Source organism: Rhea pennata, chromosome Z (assembly GCF_028389875.1).
Source record: "Rhea pennata isolate bPtePen1 chromosome Z, bPtePen1.pri, whole genome shotgun sequence".
Classification (NCBI taxonomy): Eukaryota; Metazoa; Chordata; class Aves; order Rheiformes; family Rheidae; genus Rhea; species Rhea pennata.
Genome location: NC_084702.1, coordinates 10,095,188 through 10,121,882, shown reverse-complemented (window position 1 = coordinate 10,121,882; position 26,695 = coordinate 10,095,188). Strand labels below are relative to the sequence as shown.

General features: G+C 36.8%; 1 protein-coding gene across 4 annotated transcripts in view; it reads left to right on the top strand.

The window, feature by feature from the left end:
- The first annotated feature begins 269 nt into the window (after nt 1–269).
- GAK (cyclin G associated kinase) overlaps nt 270–26,695 on the top strand; it is a 77,071-nt gene continuing 50,645 nt past the window's right edge. For 3 of the 4 annotated variants that reach the window (XM_062599105.1, XM_062599103.1, XM_062599102.1), the window contains exons 1-10: nt 270–511; nt 11,672–11,733; nt 12,979–13,038; nt 14,676–14,790; nt 15,154–15,296; nt 18,453–18,578; nt 19,741–19,830; nt 24,138–24,273; nt 24,885–24,997; nt 25,544–25,655. In XM_062599105.1, the coding sequence (XP_062455089.1) occupies nt 370–511; nt 11,672–11,733; nt 12,979–13,038; nt 14,676–14,790; nt 15,154–15,296; nt 18,453–18,578; nt 19,741–19,830; nt 24,138–24,273; nt 24,885–24,997; nt 25,544–25,655 (1,099 nt within the window). In that variant the 5' untranslated portion in view covers nt 270–369. The remainder of the gene's footprint in view (nt 512–11,671; nt 11,734–12,978; nt 13,039–14,675; nt 14,791–15,153; nt 15,297–18,452; nt 18,579–19,740; nt 19,831–24,137; nt 24,274–24,884; nt 24,998–25,543; nt 25,656–26,695) is intronic. The other variant, XM_062599104.1, reaches the window with a different exon arrangement.

Here is a 26,695-nt window from a genome sequence, read left to right as displayed (position 1 = left end):
GGCTGCACGCGGGAAAGCCAGCCCCGCCCCCGCCCCTCGCGCCCAACCGCCGCCCGCAGACCGTTAGGGGCGGGGCTTCCCTTCGAGGGGCCGAGGGGGGCGTGGCCGGCGGGCGCGGGGGCGTGGCCGGCCGGCAGGTGCCGGCGGGTGGCTGCGGCGGAAGGCCAAGGGGCGGGGACGGGCCGAAAAGGAGGCGGTGCCGTGAGGTCATAAATGACGCAGCGCTCCCGGAAGCAGCCGCGAGCGGAGGGTACGGTGGGCGAGGAGGGGCCTCCCGCCGCCGTGGGTAGTTTGGCGGAGCCGGCCGCCGCGCCTCCCCTCGCCCCGCCGCCGCCGCGCCCGGCCGCTGGGCAGCGCCTGACCGGGGCCATGTCGCTCCTCCAGTCCGCCCTGGACTTCCTGGCCGGGCCCGGCTCGCTGGGGGCCGCCAGCCGCGACCAGAACGACTTCGTGGGGCAGACGGTGGAGATGGGTGACATGAAGCTGCGCATCAAGCGGGTCATCGCGGAGGGTGAGCGCGGCCGCGGCGGCTGTAGGCCGCGACCGGGGCTGGCAGGGTGGGTGTGGGTCCGGGGCTGAGAGGCGGCGGAGCTGTGTAACATGCTGGCCGCGTTTGGCCCGGTGTGTTAACGAGGAGACACGGGTGTGCTGCGTGCCTGTCGGCGCGGTGGACGGCGCCTGGCGGGGTCTGAAGGGCAGCAGTTGTCAGGAGGTAGCGCTCATGCCAGAAAACCCCCTGGCAAGCCAGTTTGTCCCGTGGGAAACTCCTTCACTTGCTTCATGGTTTGTTTGCATGGTAGAAGCCTTCTAAAATGAATTTGTAGTCGAACTGAGACCTCATCAAAATAATGTGTTGCACCTGTGTTTAACAGGTGCAAAAGTGTGAGCTTGCCTGTGCTGTTTTGGGTTGTTTGAGCATTTGTTAAATGTGGAGAAGTATGTTAACTTTGAACGCAAAAGTCAGGAGGCTGATTTCATTCTGGACAGTAGCTTCTTGAGAGTATGTGAATTAAATGTAGTACCTGGAGCATGTCCTGGCAATCTTTAGTTTTGATGAGTTTTGGGGGGTGTATACTCAGCATGTTACTCTCACTGATCTGTTTTAAACTGGTGCGTCTCATGTACAGTGTTTAGTGTTCATGAATTAGAGAACTAGCAGGAATCAGAGTTCTGTTATGTTTGTAGTCAGAGAAATTACAATATTCCTTCAAGCAGAAGAGATGCTTGGAAGCTTAAGATTTAAAATACAAATTTATCTATGTTAATGCATTTGTACAGCTCAAATATATGGAGGTGGTTGATGTTATTTATTTAGATCAATGCTCTAAAGCTCTATTCAGAGCTTTTTTGCTGTAGAAATTTCTTTTGGTGGTTGTTGTCTATGAGTGGCTTTTATTCATGTAGTTCTATATTTAATTTCTTTCTTTTCTTTTCCTGAAAAGTTTTTTAGCATCTTAATGGGCAGTATGAAAGGAATTTTTGATTCTTCAAGTTAAGCTACCGTAAACTCACGAACTACATCTTTAAAACACCAGGAGATTGGTTTTCAACACTTTCATTTTCTCAAAGCAAGCAAGGTGTAACCTTAACTTTTGTCTGAGATCGTGACTCAACAGTGCTGAAAACCTTTCAGGTTCAGATGAAAAAATAGTTTTTAGATAGAGTGGCATTTTAAATAGTAGTAAATGGAAAGTCTAATTCTGCCATAATTTTTTTTATTTACTGTTTTCTTTCAAAAGATACTGTCAAAATTGTAAGTGTAATGTAAACATTCAACATCATGTGAATGCAAGGTGAACACTAAACTAACTGGCTGTTGCTGCTGATATTCTGACATTCCAATCTGGAGTAATCACAGTCGTTTTCAGAGAACAATAAAGAAGGAAGGACAGGAAGCTAGTTTAAAAGAAATATCTGCTGTACAGTTTTGGGTTCTGAAACAAGTAGTTTGTTCTTTACTTTGGCAGCAGCTAAATGTTTCACACGATCTGCTAAAAGGTCAGGGAAAAGAAATTCAAACACTTAAAGCAAATAGGGAGGTGTTGTAGGCCTGGTGTTTCCAAGAATTTATTTGTAACCACAATTTCAAGGATTCCATGTTTGTCTCAGTATCGTGCTTTTACTTTTTTTTTTTTTGCTGTATATTGTACTAAATGAAAAGTGTGCCTTACTGTTTATCTATGCTGAATTCTAATTTTCTAGCCAATATATTTTAATAGCTGGATATAGCTTAAATATAGCCAGCTTTTTTACTAGTGTAGTTTGCAATTGTGAAACTGTGGTGCCATCTAAAAATCATGTGGACAAAACTTCCAGAATAGACATTGTGAGGGGAATACTTCATAGTCATGTTCTCAAATTCTTTTTTTTTTTTTTTTCTTTTTGAGAAGCTTACATTATTTAACTGGTCCAGGAAGATTGTGTGTATTTGTATGGCTGATGAGTGTTCCCTTCCATGCTTACAAATACAGACCTTGTCTATCTTAAATGAGCCTTTTCATACAACATTTCCTACTAAGAATTCTATTCTACTTTCTGAATTTGCTTTTCCAATCTCTGTGAACTTTGTGTGGTCTACCAAGTGCAGAAAGCTAGCCTGTTTTGTAAGATCTTATGATGTGCTTTGTTTGAAATGTTGTGAATAGGGTTTGTGAGTTAGCTGTATTAATTATCAGAGGGCAGCATAATTTTAGATATTCTTGCACTCTGAAATTCATCCCAGGTCTTCAGTGTGCTGCTTGTTTGTGTTAGTGCAAATATTTCTGTGCCAGTGTTGTAAACAAAGACACTGGCTACACAGTTGGATCTGCTTCTGTTGTTTCACAGAAGAGCCACCCTAGGAGTAGGATTGGTCTAACTGAAAATATGGTGTACTACAGCAGGAAGTTAAAAGTAAGTGTGTGAGGGTAATGATGATTGCTTGTACTGATACTACCTCCACATGTGTGAGGAGATTAAGCACTTCACAGGATGGACTGAGTGCTTGGGAGTTCTCCTTTGGCATTTCATTTGTTCACTATGGGTAAGAAATTTCAGAGGAAGCAAATCTGGGCCTTCACATTTAATCCCTACCTACCCTTCATGATGATGCTGGCTTCAGCAAGCTGAACAGTAGTTTTCAGAAATTCATTTCCTGTTTCCTGCTCCTGGAAGGTAGTATTATTTGCATAGACGGGCAACTTCCTGTGTTGAACAAAGCATCTTTCATGATAAAACTTAGTTGTTTACCTATTAATGGTGAAATTCAGAGATGAATGGTCACATTTGGGAAATTTATTTATCTCCATTGGGCTACAGGGATATTAAAACCTGGTGACTAGACTGTCAAAAATATTCACTGATTCTAACTGATAGTGTAAAAGCTAGTCAATGAATTGCAAAATCTATTTTTGACCTCATTGTTCTTTGTCTACAAATGTCACCCCAAGGAAAGGGTAAGTTGATGTGAGAATAGCATGTTTTCTGCTATGTCATTGGTGCTGTCAAGATCTAAAATGAAAAAATTGGAAATATGTTTGTAAGAAAATTTTTAGTTCTGTGATTTGTAATTACTTCAGTACCTAGTTTACTGAAGAGGGAGAGAAGCTCATTTACTGGGTGCTGAATGAATGTTCAATGAGTTATTGGTGTCTTTTAAAATACACAAATGAAAGGCTGGATGACAATGTGATTGAGCTGATACTGACAAAACTACTTATGTACTAAAAATTACCCAGCCTTTAAATGTTATCATAGTCTTCCTTGAATTTGTTCAGTGAGCATTTCTTGTAAAAACAGTTAACTGTTGTGTTGATGGGGTAGCAGAGACACTTATAGCAATTCATAAATTATTTCATATCTTTTGACTAAAATGAAAAACATAAAAATTAAGCAAGAGAGCCTCAACCAGTAAATAGAAGCATAAGGTGATCCATGGAATAGAAGTTGATACTTCTCAATCTATTGTAGAGTTGCAGAAAATCTCTTAATCCTTTCAGGTTTCATGTTAAGCATTTGCTTAGATTAGGTAATACTTTAGAGGGAGTTTATAGAATGTTAAAAATCAATTAACAAGTTAATTGGTGGTTCCTGCTGTCTCTCAGTACACAATATATCTTTCTACAAATATACCTTTGCCAGCACATGACTTCAGCTGGCTTTGAGTACTGCTGTTAAGTTTTGTATGTTGAACAGTAAACAGAAGGTTATTTTAACTTTATTAAATTCTCTAGAACAGAGATCATTTTAAAGCAGATATAATCTTTAAAAGATTTTGAGTATTCTGCTTATGATAAACTAAGAGATAAACCAGGTTAAAAAAATCTTCTGTTGATGTTTTTAATGACTTAAAAACACTTTATTTGCTTGAGTTACTCAGTTTATTGAAATCTGCAGTGGAGATACTGGAATCATGAAAATAGTTCAGTGCCATAATTACAGTGTAAAATTACAAATCTCATCTTTAAACAGCTAATTCAAGTGTAGGCAGATTAACACTTCCATAAGATATGGTGTCTCTTTATTCTTGATTTATGTAATTACTATTCTAAGTAGTGTAGACTAAGACTTTGTGTGAAATGGGACAGTTGTATCTTGAACAAAAGTTCTACTTAAACTTAGAGGAAACAACTCAATGTTTTGTCAGTGGGAGGAAGCAGTATCATTGGATTAGCAATGCTTGTCTTTGAAAGTATATTGAGAAATGTGCTACATAGCTGTGGAAGTGTGCCTGTTTTTATGTTTGTTGTAATGTGTTTGAAACTGGTTTATTGCTTTAGCCAGGTACTCATTAAGCTGACAAATGCAGAAAAAATGCTGAGAATAAATAATAGAACTAGAATTTCAATGGTTTTGAGATTTTCCTACTGAAGATTGTGAGTTGATTTCCTTAAATAAGCGACCAAATGAAGATGGAGATTTTTACTATTCAGGTTAATAACCTAAATCTGCAGATGATTGTGGGGTGCATAAGTGGCCTTAACATCTGAAACAGATCTCATGAAATGCACTTTGTGCTGATACATGTATGTGATAGCCAGTATAAGTGACTTAGAGTCCTGATCTTTAAAGTTGTAGTAGATGGAGAATTTGTGGTAAATTGACTTCATTGCTCATTTTGTGAAGCAAGAGATAAAATCTGTTGGAGTTCTGTCTTTTTTGAAGATGGTATACAAAACTACAGAAATACAAACTTAAACTAGAACAAAAGCAATTTTGGGATCCTGGCCTCTGCTTATCTGTGCAAGTCTAAAAAACGTGCTTTCTAGAGTTTTACTGTGCTACTATTGTAGTACTAGCCAGTTAAAATTAAGGTTGAGTATTGAAGGAAAAGTAGCTTACACCAAGGACCAGTCTTCCTATCATTCATGTAAGTTGATAGGAAGTCCTGAAGTTCAAAGAGTATGCTGACTTGTGCACTGTTTCCATTAAATTCTTATGCAGCTGGCTTTCTAATATGCAGCTTGTGCAAAAATGAGTACTGTTAATCAGTTTTCACTGGAAGTTGCAAAAGTAGGATGAAAAGCACTAAATTGTGCAAATATTCTGTAGGATATTTTGCGATTACTGTGCTGCAAATATGACTTTTTTAATGCATCTAATTTTAATGCGTTGTAGAGTATTTTTTCTTCTATGTATCAGACTGAACAGTAGAGAACAAACTAGATTTATAGTCCTGTGAAAAGCAGAGAACCAAGTTCTGTAGCACACAACTTCATGGTTCTTGTCTGTTGATTTCTTGTATTTCCTTTTGGCAACAGACAAGGGTATAAGAATGAGACCATGGAAGAAGAGAAACATGACTGAAATTATGCATTATTCAAACTTACCGTAGTCTAAAAATTTTGCTACAAAGAAAGAAAGCTTCCATAGTGAAAAAGAGGGCAGTAGTACAGGCTACTAATTTCTAATTACAGCTGGATTTAAGAACTTGACAATTGAGACCATGTATGTAACTTGTCGCAGGCTGTATTCTGATAGTGAAAACTGTCTGTCACTGATGCATCAGAAAATTCTGCCTTGACTTTCAAGGCTGTTCAGTCAATCTTTTGAATGTGAACAGGCATTATTACAGTTCACCAAGATTATAGATACAAATTCAGAGTCTCTGTTACAACTCCTGGATTCTGAAGAAAGTGGTAATGTAAATAGTTTTTTTAATAGATTACATTCATAATCCTCTTGACAGAAGCAGCATGATGAGCACTTACTCCTGATTTTGAAGATGTTAGTTTGATCTGCTGACAGATGGTTGGAATTATTATGAAGGGCAGAGAGCTTATATCAAGTGAAAGGAGCAAGTCACAACATCCTGTGAAATAAAAGGTGATCTGGCAGTTACTTTGCAAATGATGTGAGGTAAACTTCTCAGAAGCAAGAAAAAGGGGAAAATCTCTAAGAGTCGAAGCACCTTAACCCAGCAGCTTTCCTGTTCACATTCCCTGTGTTGTGCCTGTAGAGAGGTTTTTGAACATGAAGCAGCCCAGTGCTGTTACTGTTGAAAACCTGTGTTAAGTACAGCAGTTCTTACCTGGAGGGTAGTAGTGAATGTTCCAGGGTGGTCAGACTCTTCGTTTTTCAAGGTTATGGGATAAATTGCAGACCTTTGAGTTGTACTTTCTCTGAGTCAGTTTTATCTTGTTATTGGGACTCCTTAATTGACAAAAATATGTAACTGTACTTAAAATAATGCTTATCTATGTTGGGCTGTAAAGTTAGAGCATTCCTTCCCCTTTGGTTAAGGCTGTTTCTTATGCCCTATTGGAAAGACATCTGTCCACCTTCAGGTAGGATGCACGAAGTTCTAGTCCAGGCTAGAATTAGTGTTTCATTTGAGCAACGATCAAAACATGAGCAACCCAAAATTGATAAGGAAATGAGTTCGAGTAGTTCTTGAGAATCAAGTCATATCAAGCATTAAAATTAGGAAGGAAGTTACTCGCATCATTCCTTTCTCATGACTAGTAAGTATGTAATGAAACAATGCACTGCAGTAGCAAGCTGTATCTTCTTATGGTTGATGTTCCTGTAGATCAGATGCTGCAGTAATGGACAAGCAGAAAGACAGTCCTTTCTGAAACAGTTTATCTGAAAAGAGAAGTGAAGATAGGTAAAATAGAGGATGAAGGCAAATTGGGCTTCTGAGCACTGTTTTACATCCATAATTATCCATAGTGCAGTGAACTTGTTTGATTTTGTGGAATATTCAGGTTTAAGCTTAGGGAGTAGGCAGACCTCTTGGTCTAGTCTCAGCTATCATTCTTTCATTTTTATCATTTGGGTCTACTATAAGGGTGTTGTTTTACAGGTATGTAGATGCAAGGGTGTGATCCCTGACTGACACTATTGGCAGTGAAATCCTCTGTAGATTTAGTTAAACAGGTGAAACTGCATTCCCCCCTATTCCCCCTTTTTTGCAAGTTAGATTGCAAAGTATGTTGGTCAGAGAGCCTGGAATAAACTCCAAAAGGTTCTGAAAGGTTCAATATTAACTACACATTTAGTATTCTAGTACTTGATTTTTAAAGTATGGTAGCTACAGTAAAAGTGCATCCTTGATGCTGCTTGTATGCCTTCAAACTATTGCTATTTTAACAAAGTTGTTTCTTTCAGATTACTCTTTTAATGACATAGTAAAAACTGTGCAATCTTACTTTATAACTAATACTAGGAGCTCTAGCAAGCCATGCCACTGTTGAAATGATATGCTATGTCACCATGCTATGAAAACATAGTAATTGGAAAAATTCAGTAAATTTCACTTAAATGCAGAAAAAATAATTATATTTATAATTAGATTAATTAAACCTTATTTTTAATAAAATCTAGTGCAACCTTGACATTTGGAAATGGTTCTGCATAAGCAGTTCTGCATAAGCAGTTTGCTGTTCATACCAACTTCAGCTGTCCCAGCTTTCTTTAGTTATGTACACTAAATCATCTCCCTGTCTCAATTCACTTTAACACCTGCATGCACGAACACACTTGCCTTTCTCTTCGGCTTTTAGCAGTCACGGAACTTTACAGTAGCTCGCTAAAGCTCTCCATAGAATTTCGGTAAAATGTGTGATTGAAAAGTTCGTTGTTTATTTTTGGTTTTGGGAATGAGTTGTATCGCTGCCTGTAAGTGATAAATTGATAAAGTGGTCTTTCTGTGAGAATTTTAATACCTAACTTGTCCCTTTCAATTGGGCTTTTGATAATGCAAGAATACACTAAATCAACTGGCTACTTGTAACCCGTTTGACGTACAGCCTTGTTTGCTGTTCACCCAGTGTGACTGGGTGAGTGTCCATCTGATCTGGCTTTTTACTTTGAATCATCACAAGGGTGGTCATATTGGAAAAATACTAATGTAGTTTTAATTCTAGAAAAATTGTGAGATAATTACAGCAGTTAAATGTAAAGAATTTCTAAACTTTTTCCAGTTTTTTTGAAGTAGCATCAGACTGAGTTGTATTCTCAGGAAAAATTTCTTAAATGGTCAAGGCGTAGTGATTGAGTGTTAATAAAAAGACTTTTTATTAAGACACTTGTGTAGCTTCTATAAATGTGCTTAAGCTTTAGGCATGGATTTTAGGATTACTTACCAACTGAAAGATTGAGAATTTCAAGGCAGCTGTGAATATGGCTGGAGTTGTGGGAAGACCACATGGAAGAAAAGTTATTTCCTAGAAAGTTGTAGTATGCTGTTCTTGAGGATGTAATTGATGTCATCTCTATTTTTAGTTTTGAAAAGGACAAATTATCTCCTTCGTATATCAGTCTCAGCAGGATTAAGCTTAGTGATATTTTTGCAATTTGGTCTATATAGTAAACATTCCTGACTGGAGAAGGAGCTTGTGCGGAAGGGTTATTAGACCAGCTGAAATAGCTGGAAAAGTTAGCAGTGATTCTTGGGCCCAAAGCTGTCTTCAGAAATTCAGTCAGCTTGATTGTCCATCAATAGACACTTGGAGATGGTGAGATTAGTGAGATTTTTCTGATGCATAGATGCTTTCACCTATAGTTTTGAGGAGTGCATTTGAATAAATCATGTTTCAAAGTACGTATGTGTAGAATCTATGGGTTTTGTTATTTGCAGAGGTAAGAGATACATGCCTGAAATTCAGTTCAGAATACTCCCATTTTAACTGTCAGAGCTCTTTTCAGTATATACAGTTTAACTGAGTTTGCAAAATAACTATTCAGTGATTTGTGCTGCCTCTGTTGCCATTTTCAAGTGCCTTCCCAAAAACTAACCACAGTTGTAGAAACTCGTGCTAACTTGAAGCCCTTCACTTTGCATCCTGAAGCATCTTTTCAAGCTGTAGTCTACAAAGTGGTGAGAATGACAAAGTAGTAGTTAAAGAATCATGTGAAGATCTTCCAGTGCATGATGTGCAGTACTGTCATTGTGGGCTGAGGGCCTGTGTAGAACAAGAATGTAGAGGCTCTGTAGTGTAGTGACTAGCGTGGGTGTACTGATGGTGCCTGGAGGCTTGTGACATATTGGGACAATGAGTGCTGAATTTGGGGACATGCATCTTGGAGTAGAGAGCAATCAAAAATCTGGCTCCCCAGCAGCCTCACCACTGCCACACAATTTCTTCTGTATAGCTGCTGGTATAAATTGTATACCCTAGCTCAGTACAATACAGATGTGAAAAGTTTGTTTTGTGGAAATGTTGCTGAGTAAGATGTGTTAGGATCCTGAAGTTACAAGAAAGAAGTGTAGAGATTGTCTAGAAGCAGCAGTGGGCTTCAGTCCAAGAGCAATTACTGGATTATCTTGCTTTTTCCCAATGCAGTAAAATCCTCGGAACAGTAATCATCTCTTAGCACTATGAAGAATCAATTTCTTATGTATGTCCTTGTTCATAAAGGAGCAAAGTCTCTTCAAGATGCTGGCAAGTGTGGACTTCATTCTGTCTTCAGCCCATGTTACCTACCCAAAATGCTCTTGCATGGTTGTAGCTCTTAAATGCCCAGTACAATAGTATTCTAGTTAAAAATGGAAGGGTCGCTGTTGTGAGAAGCGTAGAACCTGTTTTAGAAAATGATTCAAAGTAAATGGACATACTGGGCATACTGTGAAAAACAAACTGGCCACTCTGTGGATTCTGTGTCGCATCTTTCATACTTTAGTGGAAACTGTGTCTTGTGGCTTAGATCCTCTTCAGTGTGTTGTGCTGTCTGAAAGCTTGGTGATGCACTCTGGTCTGTGCGGGAAAGCCAAAGGCAATGACCAATGATGTATGGCAGGACCAAATTACTCTGGAGATGACTATTGTCTTTGGTGTTCTCATTGCCATTTTGACTATTCTGTAGACCACTGGTCATTCACTTTTCTCTTCCTTATCCCCGTGCTGTCAGGATTTTGCTTTTGCTGTTCCATGTTTCGAACTCCCTTCCATATACCAAAAGCAAAGGCAATATTCAGGGGCTTGTCAATTATTCAGTTGAGTTTTTGATGCTACTGGCTGGGCAGTCCCATTTGGGAATCTTACTGAGCTAAAAAATGAGAAAACTGAGGGCTGATTGCTGTATAAAACTCTTCGGAGAGTAGTTCTTGAAAGGCCTTGTGTCTGAATTGTGCCGAGCAAATACCATGTGCAATTCTACCTCATGTTGATGCTTCTCGTAGTGGTAAGAATGTGACTGTGCTGGTTCACATTCTACATCTTTGAACAAGTGCCTTGCCAGCTTCTTTCTTGCCTGTGGTATTTTATTCTTCACATTTACTCTAATCTTTTATTTTTTTGATGGCCAGTGAAATTTTGCAGATGAATGACATCTTAAGTGCTATGGAGATTCCTATGTAGTTGAATAAAAGTAGAATTGGTATTAAAGAGGTGGAAAGTTCAACCACACTGATGTAACCACAGGAAAGATACTATAGAAGAAGTGGAAATGATACCAGGTTCTTTAAAGTGGACATTACTGTGTATGGTACACAACTGTACACAGAAAACAGACTGTTAACTTATGTTAACATAAGTTAAATGAGGCAACCAAACAGACATGATTATTTTTTTGAATGCTTTTCTAATTACTAGAAATTTGTCCTGTATTTTTGAGCAACTTTTGATTATATAGGTGTTCTGACAAAAGGAGTTTGAAGGAAAATGATGTAATCTGGGTAGATAAGTTGCAATTTACTAACAGCTTCACTGTTTATGTGGTCATGGAGTTACGGCTTTGGTATTTGAAAATGTTGTAGACTCTCAATATGAAGCCTGAAGCATGGGAATTATTCTAGAAGTATAAGGAGTTTACATTTGTCAAATTATCTCCCTTAATTGTTGCTCTTTTTTATAGAAAGCCTAAAAGGAAAGATGTTCCTACGCAGTAAGTGAATTAAAGTGATTACACTTGAGCATATTCTGATGTTTGCAGTACTCAGTCTTGGTTTTACAAGGATCTGTATTAAATTACTTCATGGAAAGTCTGCATATGTAGATTAACAACATACAGGGAAGTAGTCACTGTGGCTGTAATGCAAAAGAAAGCAAACTCCATTCAAGAATGGAATGGAGTTTAGATAGTTTCTTATGCATAGACTACTCATTGTTATTGGCAAACTACTGAAAGTTGTGTTTACTGTATTTGGAAAAAATTCTAAAAGCTCATGTGTTGGCTTTGTTAGAAGAAAGTCAAAGGATTAATTTACCTCAAAGGTCAAATTAAAACTCAGTCATATGCCTTCTTGTAGGTGGTTTTGCTTTTGTCTATGAAGCTCAAGATCTTGGAAGTGGAAAAGATTATGCTTTAAAGGTAATGTGAGTTTATTCACTGCAGGATTGAAATGTCTGTCTTGTAATTTAATGCTTCAGCAGAATAGTATATTCTTGATGTGTACTATTGAACATGTCCCTTGGGGAAGTCCACAGAAGATACAGTGGTGTTTTCAGGACAAATTACCCATATTTAGAATAGACATTAGTTTTAGTGCTCTATATTTAATACTTGAATATCAAAAATATGGGAGCAGGTTGATTAGGTGACAGTGTTCTTTGACTTAGTTTTGTCTGGAAATTCATAACCTGCCCCAAGTTTTTTTTCAATGAATGGAAAAAAAATCTTCTCTAGTTACCTGAAGAGGGGAAAGGGAATATATTTTCATTCCTCACAGGTAGATTTAGCCTATTGATTAACGTACCTTTGCACTTACAGAGTAAGAGTTTCAGCAGTCTTAGGACTAGTGCTGCTCACTTTGACTCACTGATTGAACACTCAGCTAGCCAGTTGAGATTCCCAGAAAAACTTCTCTGGAGTCTTGTGTTCTGAAGGCTTAGAATAATAATGTTAGCAGCTGAAAAACTGAAGTATTACAGAGAGAGGACAAAAAGGTAAAGTCACTCTGTATCATACATTGCTGCAAAACCTTCACACTTGCCATTAGCATTCACCACCAAATGACCTCATTTTGGAGTAAAGGTGTTCTGTGGCTACATGGAGAAAAACTAATCTTGAAGAGGAAGTGGGAAAGCACAGTATGAGAGATAGGAGAGGTAAGATAGTATTATACCACCTCAAAAATGTCTTGATCTGTTTTTTTTATTTCAGGATATATCTAGTATGGTTGCTGCCACATTTTGTTACTGTACCATGTAGTACGTGTGTGTCCACTCATTTTAAAATAGTAGATAAGATGTGAAACATTAGTACTCTTCCCCTGATTCCTAAACATGGTAATTTGTAGTGAATGCTCAGATTTGTTCTATTCAGATGTGGACTCCAAAGGAGATTGGAATTTGTTGTATAATAGAAGACTGTCAGAAAACAGTTGCTTTTAAATGATAAAGACTACAGTTATTTAGTTATTGATAAACCTGAATGATACACATAAGTGGAAAGCTGTTTGCTTTTCTGACAGTATGCCTGTGTGATAAATCCCCTTTGATTGGTCCCCATATTGCAGGTCCCTATATTTTTGACTTTAGCTTATTCTTTGTGTTCTGAAAAAAGTGTATTTTTGTTTTAATATCTAAATACTATCAAAAATTTCTGTTTTGACAGCGATTGTTGTCTAATGAAGAAGAAAAGAACAAAGCCATCATTCAGGAAGTTTGTTTTATGGTATCCTTTTCTGGAACCTACTTAAACTGGGGGCAAGTTTAGCTCGGTTGGTTAGAGCATGTTTAAATTAAATATCTGTCAAATGTTTCTGCGAACACAGGTGACTATATACATTAGTTTCTTTACATGCCTTATAGCAGTTAAGAGAACTTATTCTGAGGATGGACCATCTTCGTACCTGGTCTGTCACAAATCTGGTACCAATATCTGCTTTAGATACCATAGACTTAAAAAGTAATACTCAATATCTAGAAATAATTTCAGTAGGATACATAGAGCAGAAGAAAGGAACAAAATTTTCCCATAATATGGTTGCTGTCTTTTTCATCCTCTGTAGCAATGATTTAAAAAGGGTATAATGTAATCTCAAAGCTTTTTTTCTTAGTCCTTGGATTTAGTAAGCTTACTGCTCTCTCCCAATCATCTCTTCAAAGACCCTCAGTTTGTTTCATGAGTAAGTGAGTAGCCTGGAGACGCTGCTTTTATCTGCCTGATTTACCAGATAAAACCATTGTCATATTCAAAACTCTACTTGGATCTTTATATGATTACTGAAATGTTTGGAAAAAATCTTAAATCATACAAAGTTAATTGAATGTTAATGCATCCAATGGACTAAGCACCAAAACAGTATACAATTTCTGGCTACTCTGACTACATCTTGCTGGGAATGAATTTCCCATGAATAACAATGTTTGAGCAGTTTTTCGCAGCTCAGGCACATGAAAACATATACACAAAATGATGAGGGCTATATATTGCCAATTGTCCAAGATTCAAATGTGAAATGAAAGCACTTGCAGGCCTGAAGTACCAATCTATGAAGTGGTACATAAAATATAAAATAGTGCTTTGAATTCCGTTGCCTGAACTAGTGGATTCATCTTACTTTTTTCTGTTTTATAGCTTAGTTCTTAGGCTGTCTTCACTTTCAGTTTTCAGACTTGGTGAATATGTCTCAAGCACTGTATTCATGTCTCCCAGACATGAGTCACATTATTTAGCTTAGATGATATGCATCAGAAAATACAAATAAATGTAGTACGATGTACACTAGCAGGAACTGAGATCACTTGAGTTCTCTCCTATGTGTAATTCAAAAATACCTTGACTTTTTGAATAGAAAGTGAAAAATAAAGGTTTTAACATGAAGAATGACTTATGGGAGAAATTTCCCTGTCTTTTGGAGCTTATATTTGTTTTGAACTTTTTATTTCCTTAGAATTAAAACGTAAGAGGCATACTTAATACTTTTGGAAAAATAGGTGTTGATACAATGGCCCTTTCTTGATTAGCCAGCTAGAGAACAAATTGATACTTAAGTCTATTACTTGTGTTAATATGTTGTCATTGTCAAAGGAGAAAAAGCAGTGGTGAAGCCTGAAATGGGTACATTTTTCCCAATCACAAGTGTTTTTCTTTTTACTGTTTCATTTTGACTTTGTATTACTTTTAATAACTTACCCTGAAGTCTCTTCTCTCTTTTCTGAGATTTGTTTTTTCTCATTCTGCTTGATATTTTAAGCACAGCTTTGTTTTCTGCAATTGTGAGGTAACATTTCAAATGAGATGTCTGTGACATACTGTACGCTATCAATAAACTTGGCAATTTTCTTTCTTGAACAAATTACTTCCAGAAAAAACTTTCAGGTCATCCCAACATTGTCCAGTTCTGCTCTGCTGCATCTATAGGAAAAGAAGAATCAGACACAGGACAGGGAGAGTTCCTTCTGCTTACTGAACTATGTAAAGGTATAGTTAATTTTCTCTGAGTGGTTCACTTGCCTCTAACAGCTCTTCTGCACAGTTTGCTTCATAGCAGTTCACAGAAGTCCTGAATGCCTCTAAGAGGTAGCATACTTCAGTCAGGCTATAGTTCAACTTCATCTTATGTGGGATGATCAAGTGCTTTGAGTTGAGACTAGTCTGGGGAAGGAACAAAAGGGGTATTTTCTAACAGCATTGTTTTCACTGGAACTGTAGTCTGTTGATTTGCTATATCCATCTGAAATATTAAAACACTATTGTAAATCTTCCTTGATGAAGAGGAGTGTTTGTATTAGGCTTTAGAACTTGTGTTTTATATGTGCTTACATGAATTTGTTTTTCCTACAGGACAGCTGGTGGAGTTCTTGAAGAAAGTAGAATCCAAAGGACCTATCTCCTGTGATACAGTTTTGAAGATCTTTTATCAGACCTGCAGAGCAGTGCAGCATATGCATAAACAGAAGCCTCCTATTATGCACAGAGATTTAAAGGTGCATTAAAACATTTAAATAAATGCTGTCTTTTTAAATAGGAGCCTGTCAGGCTGAAATAGTGTTGAGGCTGTTGATCAAACACAATGGAATGTCTTGAAATGTAGTGCTTGTCTATCGTCTTTCTAAGAATTCTGGCTGTCAGTGAAGAATATAACTGAAATACCCCCCTCTCTTCAAATAACTTCTCTTCCTTGTGCATATGGTATTCATACTTCTACTATTCCATCTGAACAAGCTGGCAGGAAAGTGATATATCGTGGTTTGCTAATTAAGTTAGCCTTTTAGTAGTTTCTTCTGATAGAATAACCAAAAATTTCTGACTCTTCTGTTGAATGTCAATTCTGGAGGTAAGAAGGATTTTTAAATTGAAGAGGTGCAAAACTATAAAGGAAAAAAAGAAGGTAATGTCAGATTCTCTATGAAATGTTACTTAGCTTTTGAGGATGTATAACAAGCTGAAATATTTAAATGATTGTAGTTTTAAGACTTGCTAGTAATTTACGTTACATTTGGGCTTTTTATTTTCAATTTCAAAATGTAGTAGGCATAATTTGTCATAGATCTTCAGGTTGATCCTGTTAATTTTTACCAACATACAGAAGGTCCCATGCAATGCTTTAGACAGTGTTGTCCTTTTAAAATCTTTGGCTATTTGAATTTTGTATTTTGTGGGTAGGGACTGACTTACATGTATGTTGTGTGTCAGATGGTAAAGCCCTTACATTAGCGGGACTCTGCTGTACTACAGATACTTGACCCTAGTGGAAAGGGGTGGTATTCATAACTGTAGCAAACTAAATAAAAGATCTTTCTTCCTAAATCAGTGTCTGAATTTCCTATGTTTCCTGCTTGTCGTGGTATCAGCTGAATAAAGGAAAAGGAAATTTTGTTCCTCCTTAAATAAGCATGTACTGGATTATTTTGAGGAAAGGAAATGATTACTTTAGCATTAATAAGTGTATGTGCTAAGTTTTGAACACCTCTATTGAAAGCTTTGAAGTTAGACAGTGACATAACCCCTTAGTCTAAGTATAGTGGAGCACTCCTTTTCTCTTGATACCATTGAGCTGGCCTCTAGATTCTATTGAAGAAATTTTAGTCGAGCTGGGATGAAAGTTTGCCATCTTTCTAGAGTAAGATCTTGCACACTTCATTGAAATCTCTATAAGCTAATTCTTAAAGCTTGCGGGGAAGATACATCTTTTATCTGAAAGGGGGATAAAAGCTATTTACAGATACATACACAAGTTTTTATATAGTCAGTTCCATAGAAGTGATATCAAGTGTGTTACAGTGGAGCTAAAGCTGTAATTCAGTCTGTTTTTCCTGCCATGAGAAGTTCCTGCAGAGACAGAGATATGGAAAGAGGCAGCAATTTAGTTTCATGTTAGTTTCATGCTAGAGGCTGCAAAGGAAGACAGAATCATGGTGGTTTTGCTATAGGGGGCAGAGACCTTGCAATAGTAAGGAGTCAGATAGTATTATTACGTGGTCACTTAACTGTAGTACACTTTCCAGAAACCTGAGTTTAGATCAGCTGCACAGAAAGCAGTAAGTCAAAGTTGTAGGTATTCTGAGGTGAAGCTTCTGTTATCATCTGGAAAATATGTACAAATATCTTAAAAAAAAAAAAAAAAAAAAGCTTTCTGATGTTCCATCCCCATTTTTTTTCTGAATTATTTTGACTAAAACTATAAGATTCCTAAAGTTGTATAGTACATCTTAAAATAAAATTCAACATCATAGGCTGTTTGCCCTCCTATTTTTTTCCTTCTCTTATCAGTGTGGGATAGCTTTTTCTCCTGAATCTCTTTGGGTAAAGTTGCCATTTGAAGATTTGTAGCACTCTTAAGAACCCAGCGAATTAGAGCTGTAAGAATTCCAGACTAGCTGGAGGAAAACTAATAACGAATCTGGTGCTTCTCTTGATATTTCAGTTGTTTGAATTTGATCTTTTGAGGATATGCCATGTACTTCATAGCACAGATCATATAGCCTGTTAGTATCAGCTGATAATTCAGATTCTATCAGTAGTTCATGTTTTAAACTAGCAAAGTTGCACACACAGCATGAGCCTGTGTGCAGTAGGCATGCAGTTCTCTTATTAGTATGATCACTTTATTTAGTGTGTTAATTTAGTTGAATGCTGAATGCCCACCCTTCTCATTGTAGCAGCAAGCAAAAGTTATTCAACAGATAAATCAGATTGCTACTCAGCATCATTAACAGAGCTTTTTATATGTCCCTTTGGGTAGTCAAAATTACTGTTATGGTAGAAGTCCATTCTGGGGAAAAAACTGGAAAGCGCAAGTGTAAGGGAGGCCAGTAGAGTGTTTCAAAAAGTAGAAGACAGAAGGGAGTCCAGTGGTGTGGTGGTTGTAAAGAGAAGGGGAAGGTTGCTAGATCTGAAGTGTGCTGTAGAAATGTTCCTAATGGGCCTGTTCGCCTTCATGCAGAGATCTGGATTTATGTTCCTTTTCAGATGTTGCTTGGTTATGACCCCCACAACACTCCTGCCGAATGCCTACTTTTTTTCCCCTGCAATATTTTTCTGTATTTCACTTAGTCCAGAAATGACACAATTTTAGGAAGTTGGAAAGGGGATGATACGAAGATGAACTAATCAGACAGTGCATTTTGCTCAAATAGCTGGTTTCTGTCTTATAGGGTTATGATTACCTCTTTGAGTCTACTCCAGCAGCCTGCTGCTCTTCTGGTACCTTTCTACTTAATTTGTGCCTACAGAAGCGCTAACCTCAACCCCACTGTGATAAAGCTAACAGTGTTCAGTTTTATGCATGATAAAGTTCAACTTCCAAGATTTTGCTTCTGCAAATAGTGGTTTGGAAGTGTAGTCTATAGTTGAGTACTAATGTTTTTTTATTTCCTGAGGTTTACCTATTCTGTCCTGGATGCTTCCTGCTGTTAGTGTTTTTGTGTCCTTTAAAAATTGACTGTATTGCCACCATGCATATTTTATGGTACAGTGTTGTCTGAAATACTTACGCTTCTGTAAACACAAATATTCTGGGCTAAAACGAAGTATTAACTTAATCTTCATTCATATATACACAAGTCAACTGACATTTAAAAGCATGTGTTTTAATGCTCAGAAATGAGTATTTTCAATTTATTATTGCACTTTTTTTGCAGGTGGAAAACTTGCTTATTAGTAATCAAGGGACAATTAAACTTTGTGACTTCGGTAGTGCTACAACTATAGCTTATTATCCTGACTATAACTGGTCTGCACAGAAGAGAGCATTGGTTGAAGAAGAGGTGAGACTATTTAAATGCAGTTACTTCTAAAGTACTAAAATACTGACCATGGATTCCATTGTTGTTACAGTTAATCTGATCTTGACCTAATTTAGGAATTTCTAAGACGACTAGGGATTGTTTTGTTTGTAGCGTTGTTCATAAAACTGGTTTTTTGTATGTGGGTTGCCAGAGTTCAAATGTGGTGGTTCAAACAATCATAGTCTGTGTTCTGTAGATATATGTATAAACTGCTGTAACTTGAATGTTCCTTCTGTACTTTGTGAAAACAATCAAATGTGATGCAATAGTTAAGGTTCCTTTTAATTGTACTCTTAAAGTAGGTTATGTCTAAGCTATTCCCACTTCTGATCTGATTTTGTTAGCTGAATGATGTATGGTGAAGCAGTAGGTCAGCTGACCAGGATTTGAGAATAAAGTATTGCTGTACTTCTAGGATAACAGTGACAGTATTAAACGTTTCTATTTTACAAAATTGTTTACGTGCGTGTTTAGTTTTGAGTGAAAGTAATGCTGATAAATGTAATACATCAGCTAGACTCAAATTCTTCAAGTATAGAGAAGTACAATCACATTTAGAATTTGTGTGTGATCTCTATCATGAGTCTCTTTTTCCTCCCTTGGAGAACAATCTAGTGGTTTCTGGAGAAAAGTTGATTTTGTATCACTATCTTCCAGTGTATGCAAAAGGGTATTAGAAAAGGTCTCTCTTTCAGGGGTCATTATGAACATAGTCTAACTCTTAAGATTTGTCTGTGCTGTTTTTAAGCATGATGAGAAAGTGAGAAACGCCCAATAGAGTATAAATTCTTATCCTGATTTATTGTTAGATTTCTGTATTTGTGTCCCTTCTCACTTTTGCCTCATACAGAACAAAGTGATTTTGCTATACTGGCTTTGCAGTTTGGAAGGACTCTTGAGGGTCACTGTGTTATTTAATTATAATTAAAGAATCCTCCAACCTTTATCTGGCACTATGTCAAAGCCTCTGTGGCTGTTGTAGGTTTGAATTGATGGCTTCTGCCTTGACAAGTATTTCTTCTATTAACTTTTAATGTTTTTGCTGTCCATTCGACACAGACAGCTGTTTCCTTGGCTGAATGTTGTTACAGCATATTATTCAAGTTTCTGCTCAAAAAAAAAAAAATTGTATCTCCTGCAGATTACAAGGAATACCACACCAATGTACAGGGCACCAGAGATGATAGACTTGTATTCAAATTTTCCAATTGGTGAAAAACAAGACATATGGGTAAGAAATTTTTCTTTTCCTGTGTTGTAGCTGTCATAATGAAACTAATTCTGCAGTCTTTTGATCTTAATTTGCTGATTCAATATAAAAATTTCTTATGTGGAATAACCTATTTCTTTTCTTGAAACTTAATAGTATGAATTGTATATCTAAATATTAAAATAATTTGAGGTATAGACTTCAGTTTTGTATTTTCAGCTTGACATCTACTATGAAAAATAATGCTGAACTTTGATTTAGCAGAACTGTTCCTCAGATGGAGCTTGCTGCCACAGAAACTTTAATTTTACTCTTTGGTTTCAAATTCATGCATTTCATATTCTGGCATGCATGAAATGCTAGGACAATTGATTGATAAATTCAATTAATATTGGTTGTCTTAGGTAGTGCATCTATGTACAAGTGTTAAGATTTACTGAAAATGGTAGCCAGAGTTAAGGATGTCTGAGAAGTTTATAACTCTTTTGTGTAATAATTGTGGAATACTGAAAGAGTACTAAAGTGTTGTCCAGTAACATTACACTTGGGTGTGTTTAGTTTATTGTGTATCTCTTATAGAGGCAGGTGTCAAGCTTGCTCTATTTGTATTGTGAACCTAACTTTTGGTATCAAAGGACAGCAAATTAAGAAAATGTAAAAACTGGTGCTTTAAAAGTTTTCATTTGGGACATAATTTTATTCAGTATGTTATATTAGTGATGAGATACTGATAACACTTCTATTCAATGTCTGCAACTGTAAGTTGTTTTTTTTTTTCCAACTTACAGAAAAATACTGAGAGAACTCACATCACATGCCTTAATACTAGGAATCTGAACCAAAATTACATCCAGTTAAACAAAATTAGAACTTAATTTATCAAAAGCCTCAAGCAAAAGGGCATTTTTTTTTCATTTAGAATCTATATTTGTTTATACAAACATGGCAGTTAGGTCCCCTGACACCTAATGAGTCAGGAGAAGATTTCTGGCTCTTTGGCTGAAGATTCATGTACCATTTACTGTGTTTTCTTTGGAACCTGTGATTGTTTTTCCTTTCTTCTCTGGTTTCAGTGAAACCATGCAAAGTATGCAGCAGTAGAATGTGACACCATCTCAGGAAGCATAACTGATCTGTAGTTTGTGGTTAGCATAAAACAAATTTCCCAAGCAAGCACGTGGAGCAAGTAACACTCAAGGTTACCATCTGTGTGCTTGTCATTGTGTGAGCTTAAAAATACGAAGGAGTGTCTTGTGTAAAGCAGCAGCATAGATGAAATATTAATTACGAATCGTATAGGTTCCTCAGTCAGGAATGTGATTCCAAAATAAAAATGTACCTCTTCCTAGAATTACAGGAATGACTTAGACTGCAGCAGTCTCTGGCAGTTGAAAACAATAAATTCTGTACTTTCAGGGGAATTAAAGGAGAGCTTTCAGGAAACAGATCATGTGGATTGTCCTGAACCCTTATTTTCAGTACCAGACAAAATAACTGAAAGATACAAGGCACAGAATGTTACTATTCTAGAGCTAAGTAACTGATTTTGGTTATTACTTGTATCCTTGACTTAATATTTGAAAAATGAATAGGTTCTGCTAATTTGGATAAAAGTACTCAGTGGATTTCCTGATACACTGATGATGTGAGGCTGGTGCCTTTCAGGAAGCTAGTTAATGAATATTGGACATCCTGCTGTGTGACTACACTCTTGCTTTTGGAAAAAGAGGCTGAATGTAGAAATTATGTTGTAATGGGAACATAAGTGGTGATTGATTGTTGCAGGGAAGGCTAGATAAAATGGTTGATAAATTAGGCAAAATAATAGGATACAATGTATTGAAATTTAAAGTCATTCAGGGCTTAATCTACTCTTAGATATCTAGGTAGCTGGATAAAAAATGTGATAGGCATATGTCTAAACTGAAGCTCTTTAGAAGTAGTATCTAATTGTGTATTTATAGGTTGTGAATTGTTAAATGAGAAGAGCATATAGATTTCACTCTAGAGTAGTTTGAAGACTGCTTGCTCAATGCTTGGAATCAGTAGGTTTTAAGATTGCTGTTATAAACACTTTGATTTTTACGTGTGAAAACCACCCTAGAACTGTAGTTTTATCACCTTTGTGGAAGAGGGCAAGCCTGAAATTGTTCTAGGAATGGTAGCAAACTGGTGGATGTACAACTTCTGTGGAGAATGGAAATGTAATTAGAATTAGTAGATTAATAGATTATGAATAAGGTACTTGTATAAAATGAATTAGGTATTTCTCACCCTTCATCAAGCAAAGCAAGTAAATACTAGTGTTACATGACCTTTATAGCTCAGTAAAAATTAGGAATGTACTCCTTAACCCTGCTGCATGTTGGGAAGTTGTTTCTAGTTATTTTTAGTTACTAAAATATGTTGCCCTTTTTGTTGGTATGAATTCTCAAACTGATCTGGACAGCTTCTGTGATGGGATAGTGTGCAACTTTGGGGGACACATCTTTAGGAAGCAGGCACTTCTGTTAAGAATATCAATGCTGAAGCTGTGCTGATGGCAGCAGCTTTGAGTGAGGAATGCCTCAGTGTAACTGGAGTTGCCTTTTAGTCAAATTGAATTGAAATAAGTGTTTGAAGTATTCAAAATAAATCACTATGAGATTTCTAAACTATACAGATGGAGGAGGAGGAAAGAAAAACCTTTTTCTGTTGAAGCAAAGATGAAATCTAAGTGGTCTCTACTTTCAGTGTTTGTTTGATGGTCTTAGTGCTCCTCTGCCCCTGGTGACTGGGGATGCTGTCTTTTGATGTGCTTAGTATGTACTCAGGAAGCAGTTTCACTGCTCCCACTTACTGTGGTCTGCCTCACTTTGGAGACAGAAATTTCTGTGACAGATCAGAAGTTTCTTGCACTTTAGTAATGGGTTAACATAGACCTGGTGCTTCGGTGCATACATTTCAGAAGTATTTTATGACACCATGCAGACTGGTAAAAATGTACTTACTCTACAATTAAAATCAAAACATGCTCTTTATTTCTGGCCCTGGATTGAGAACCGGTAAATACCTGCTTTAGAGTAGATCTACTGTAGCTAAATGTCAACTCTTTGAGAGATATTTTAATAACATACAAATCTTTGAAAGTGTTCTTGGTATAAATTAGCAACCAATAGCAGTCTGAGTCAGTGTATAAGGAGGACTGAAGGTAATACACAGATTTCTTAAATTTTTCTCATGCTTGCTTTATTTGTCTGACTATAAGCCCCTGTATGCTAGGGTTCAGAAGAAATAGGAGGAGTCTTCTAGTCTGTTGCACAAACATTTTCTCTAATGTATCAGAGGCTTTATTTCCAAGCTTTCTTTCATCATTTTATTATAGTGACATCACTATGTCATCATAATTTATCTATTAATTGATATTTTAATTAAATGCTAGAGGAAATTGTTCTAACTAATCTATGATACTTGGGCTATTCAAAGATTAGAATTCAATACTGACTACTGATTTTGGTGTCCCAAGTCAGGTTGCATAGGTCTTCTAGGTTTGGACACATGAGGGAACTTGAAAGTTGCCTGAATGTAATAGACTCAGCCTGGTGATTTTCAAGGCCTGAATGAATTCTTCTGGAATCAATGTTAACTTTTGTTTGCTAGAAAGAATTTAATAGGCTTTCGATTACAGTTGCTACTTGGTTATTAAAAATAAGCCTCAAATGATGATAGTCGCTTTATGAGTTACTATTTCTTTTTGTAGATCTTTATCAAAACAACAGTTTTAGAGAACTCTATCTACATAATGTCATTTAATGTGTTTAACACTTAAATGCTTACCTAGTTGATGCACTGTTGTAACAGAATGTGTTTGAATTAGAAAAACAAAACTCCAAATCCTCTTCTCATAAATTACTCTCCTGGAAACCTAGCACAAAGTTATGAAATAAAACTTTGAGCCTTTTGTACAAACATGCAAAACTATGTTCAATACTAGAAGAGTGTTTGTATTTATATACTGTAAAATTTATAAAATGGAAGAAGCCACCTTGTCCACAAACCTATTTGTGAAAGCAGTATTGCTGCCAGATGCTGTCTAATTGATATGCCAAATGAATGTGTCAAGAACTTCTGTTCTTAGAGAAATACAGAGACTAATGCTTTCAGAGTAGTATGAAACGGATCTCTAAAGCACAAAATGTGTGTAAGGTCGTATGAGTTGGGAGTTGAAGACTGAAACCTTTGATTTGTGAGCAGTATTAGGAAATGTAATCAGTTTCGTAGTTTAAAATCCATCTTTAAATTTCAGTGCTCGAGTTAGAAATATTTCTCCTTTAATTATCTCTGTGTAGGCTCTGGGCTGTATCCTGTACTTATTGTGCTTCCGGCAACATCCGTTTGAAGATGGAGCTAAACTTCGCATAGTCAATGGGAAATACGTCATTCCCCAGAATGACACCCGCTATACAGTGTTTCATGATCTCATTCGTAAGTATATAATGTTATTTCAGTATCTTTATCAGTACATCTTAATACTTAAAATACTGTGTTATTGTTAGTAAATGCTAACTGCTGTTTAATTATGTGGCAGTGAAGAGGATAGCTACTAGCCTTTCATTTTATTCAAAATTCGTAATCAAACATAGATTTTAAATAAAAATATTTTTAATGCTGTGAACTCTGTCTTAAGATTTGAATTAGGTCACAGGAATGACTAAAGTTTCTGTTTCTCTGAATCTACCTTGAATCTGAATTTTTCTCTAAACTGGAAATAGATGACTAGAAACTTTACAATGCCAAAAATTTAGCACTAACTCCAACTGTATGTGGATATCAAATTGCTTCCAGTGTTGTTCTTTAAGAGGTCTTTGAAGTATTTTGTGTGAAATATTCTTAATCCTAAATAGTTTTTGTTCATTAATACTTGTTATATGCTAGTAATATTTGATATGGAGATGGCTATTGTTGCACTCAGTTTCACATATTTAAATGCTCATGTTACATTGAAGTACACTGAAGAAATTGCTTTCTGCAGGAACAAAACTCTGAAAGGTATCTCTTAATACATATGAATCATTCATATGTATATCTATTTTTAGGTTGCAATTTGAAGGTGAACCCAGAGGAGAGGTTGTCAATCACTGAACTTGTGAATCAGTTGCAGGAGGTTGCGGCGGCCAGGAATGTGAATCCTAAATCTCCTATCACAGAGGTAAAGAAGTCTCATGAAGGGTATTATAATTATCTTCTTTTTTACCTCTTAGCCAGTATGGGTTTAGTAACTAATGTCAGAGTAGGTATCTTATTCCTTGGAAGCCTTTTGAAAATTTTGCGCTATCTGGTCTTGAAATGGTTGAATTGATTTTATATTGCTTATAGGATCTTTTAAAATAGACCTTTTCCAGGCATAGAGCTTGTATGGCATTAAAGGAAACGGTAGTTCGTATTCCTTATTGACAGAATTGTCTTAATGAGTCATTCTTTAGTGAGTACTCAGTGTGACGTGCTGCATTTAATCATAAGCAACTTGCACTGAAAAATCTTTGCCTATACCAGCTTGAAACTCACTTAGGTGCCTACAGTGGTGCTTAATATGCACAGGACTGCAAGTGAATCAGTTAGGGTTTAAGTTCCCAGCTTTTTTCTGAGACTCAGTAACTGGTAGTGTGCTTGTTTGCACTGTGTGAAAGTAACTTGCAAACATGATAATTGGTTTAATCAGTATGCAAATCCTCAGAGTGGATATTAATTTCCACAGCTTCTGGAACAAAATGGAGGCTATGGAAACAATGCTCAGCCTCGAACGTCTACGAACTCAGTTTTACAGAGCTCGAAGCCTGCAGGACAGCTCAACAATATGTATAATGCAGGTATGTACTGAAAGAGTTCTCATATAGCATGTGACCAACAACACATCTTTTATGTAGGGAAAAAATGTGGGTTTTTTAACAGATGTTTTGTGCAACTGCTACCTACTTTGCTTTTAAATAGTTTTAATTTACGTTCAGTTTTGTTTCTAACCCTGTCTTATTTTTCTCAAAATTTACCTGTATGCTGATATGTGCAAATGTGAATTCCTAAAGTTCACTGCTGTAAAGGATGGTATTCAGTTTCCTGATCTAAAATAATTGAAACCAAAGTATGTTATTGACCTGAAGTGAGGGAAAAATAAGTGAATCAAAACTTGATGAAAGCCATGTGTTGGTACAATAAACTATAGTCTTTTTAAGAGCAAGAGCTGTAGAGAAATTTTAAATCCTTATACTAAATCAAAAAAGGTTTATATTAAACACAAAACTGATTCCGCCAAATGTATGATACTTAAGTGTAATGCTAACAGATAAATTTAAGAGGAGTTATATTTCTGCTGTTGATTTTGCAAGAACAGTTGTGTTTAACTGAAACCTCTTTACTTTGTAGCTGAAATTACTGAGCTAAACATATATTGTGTTTGTGCAAAACACTAGATCTCTGGTGTAAGAAAAAGACACTTCTCTTTGCTTTCCAAGCAGAACCACTTAGCATCAAATAGGTTATAACTGAACAAGATGTTTCATTCTGTTACTACTTTAACTTTATGCTAAAACAGGCTTTTTGGTGTCTTAGGTTGAAGCAGTGAAAAAGTAAATGTTAAAGTAAATGCAGGAGTTTTGACTATGACTACAGTCAGCTACAGATCACTGTAGTTTATTAATGATAAGAAGTCACTGACCCTGGTAGTGTGTTTACTTTAGTCTGGTATAAGCCTGTGTAAGAAAGCAGTGCTTCTATAGTATTCTTGGGACCAGCCTCCCTCCTTCCTCTAACCTCCCTGCACCACCCTCCCCCCAAAACTTCTGAACCTACTGATAGCTTGGAGCATTTTTGATAGTGTGGTCAGTGTAAAACTGTTTAGTTTTTCCATTTCCAA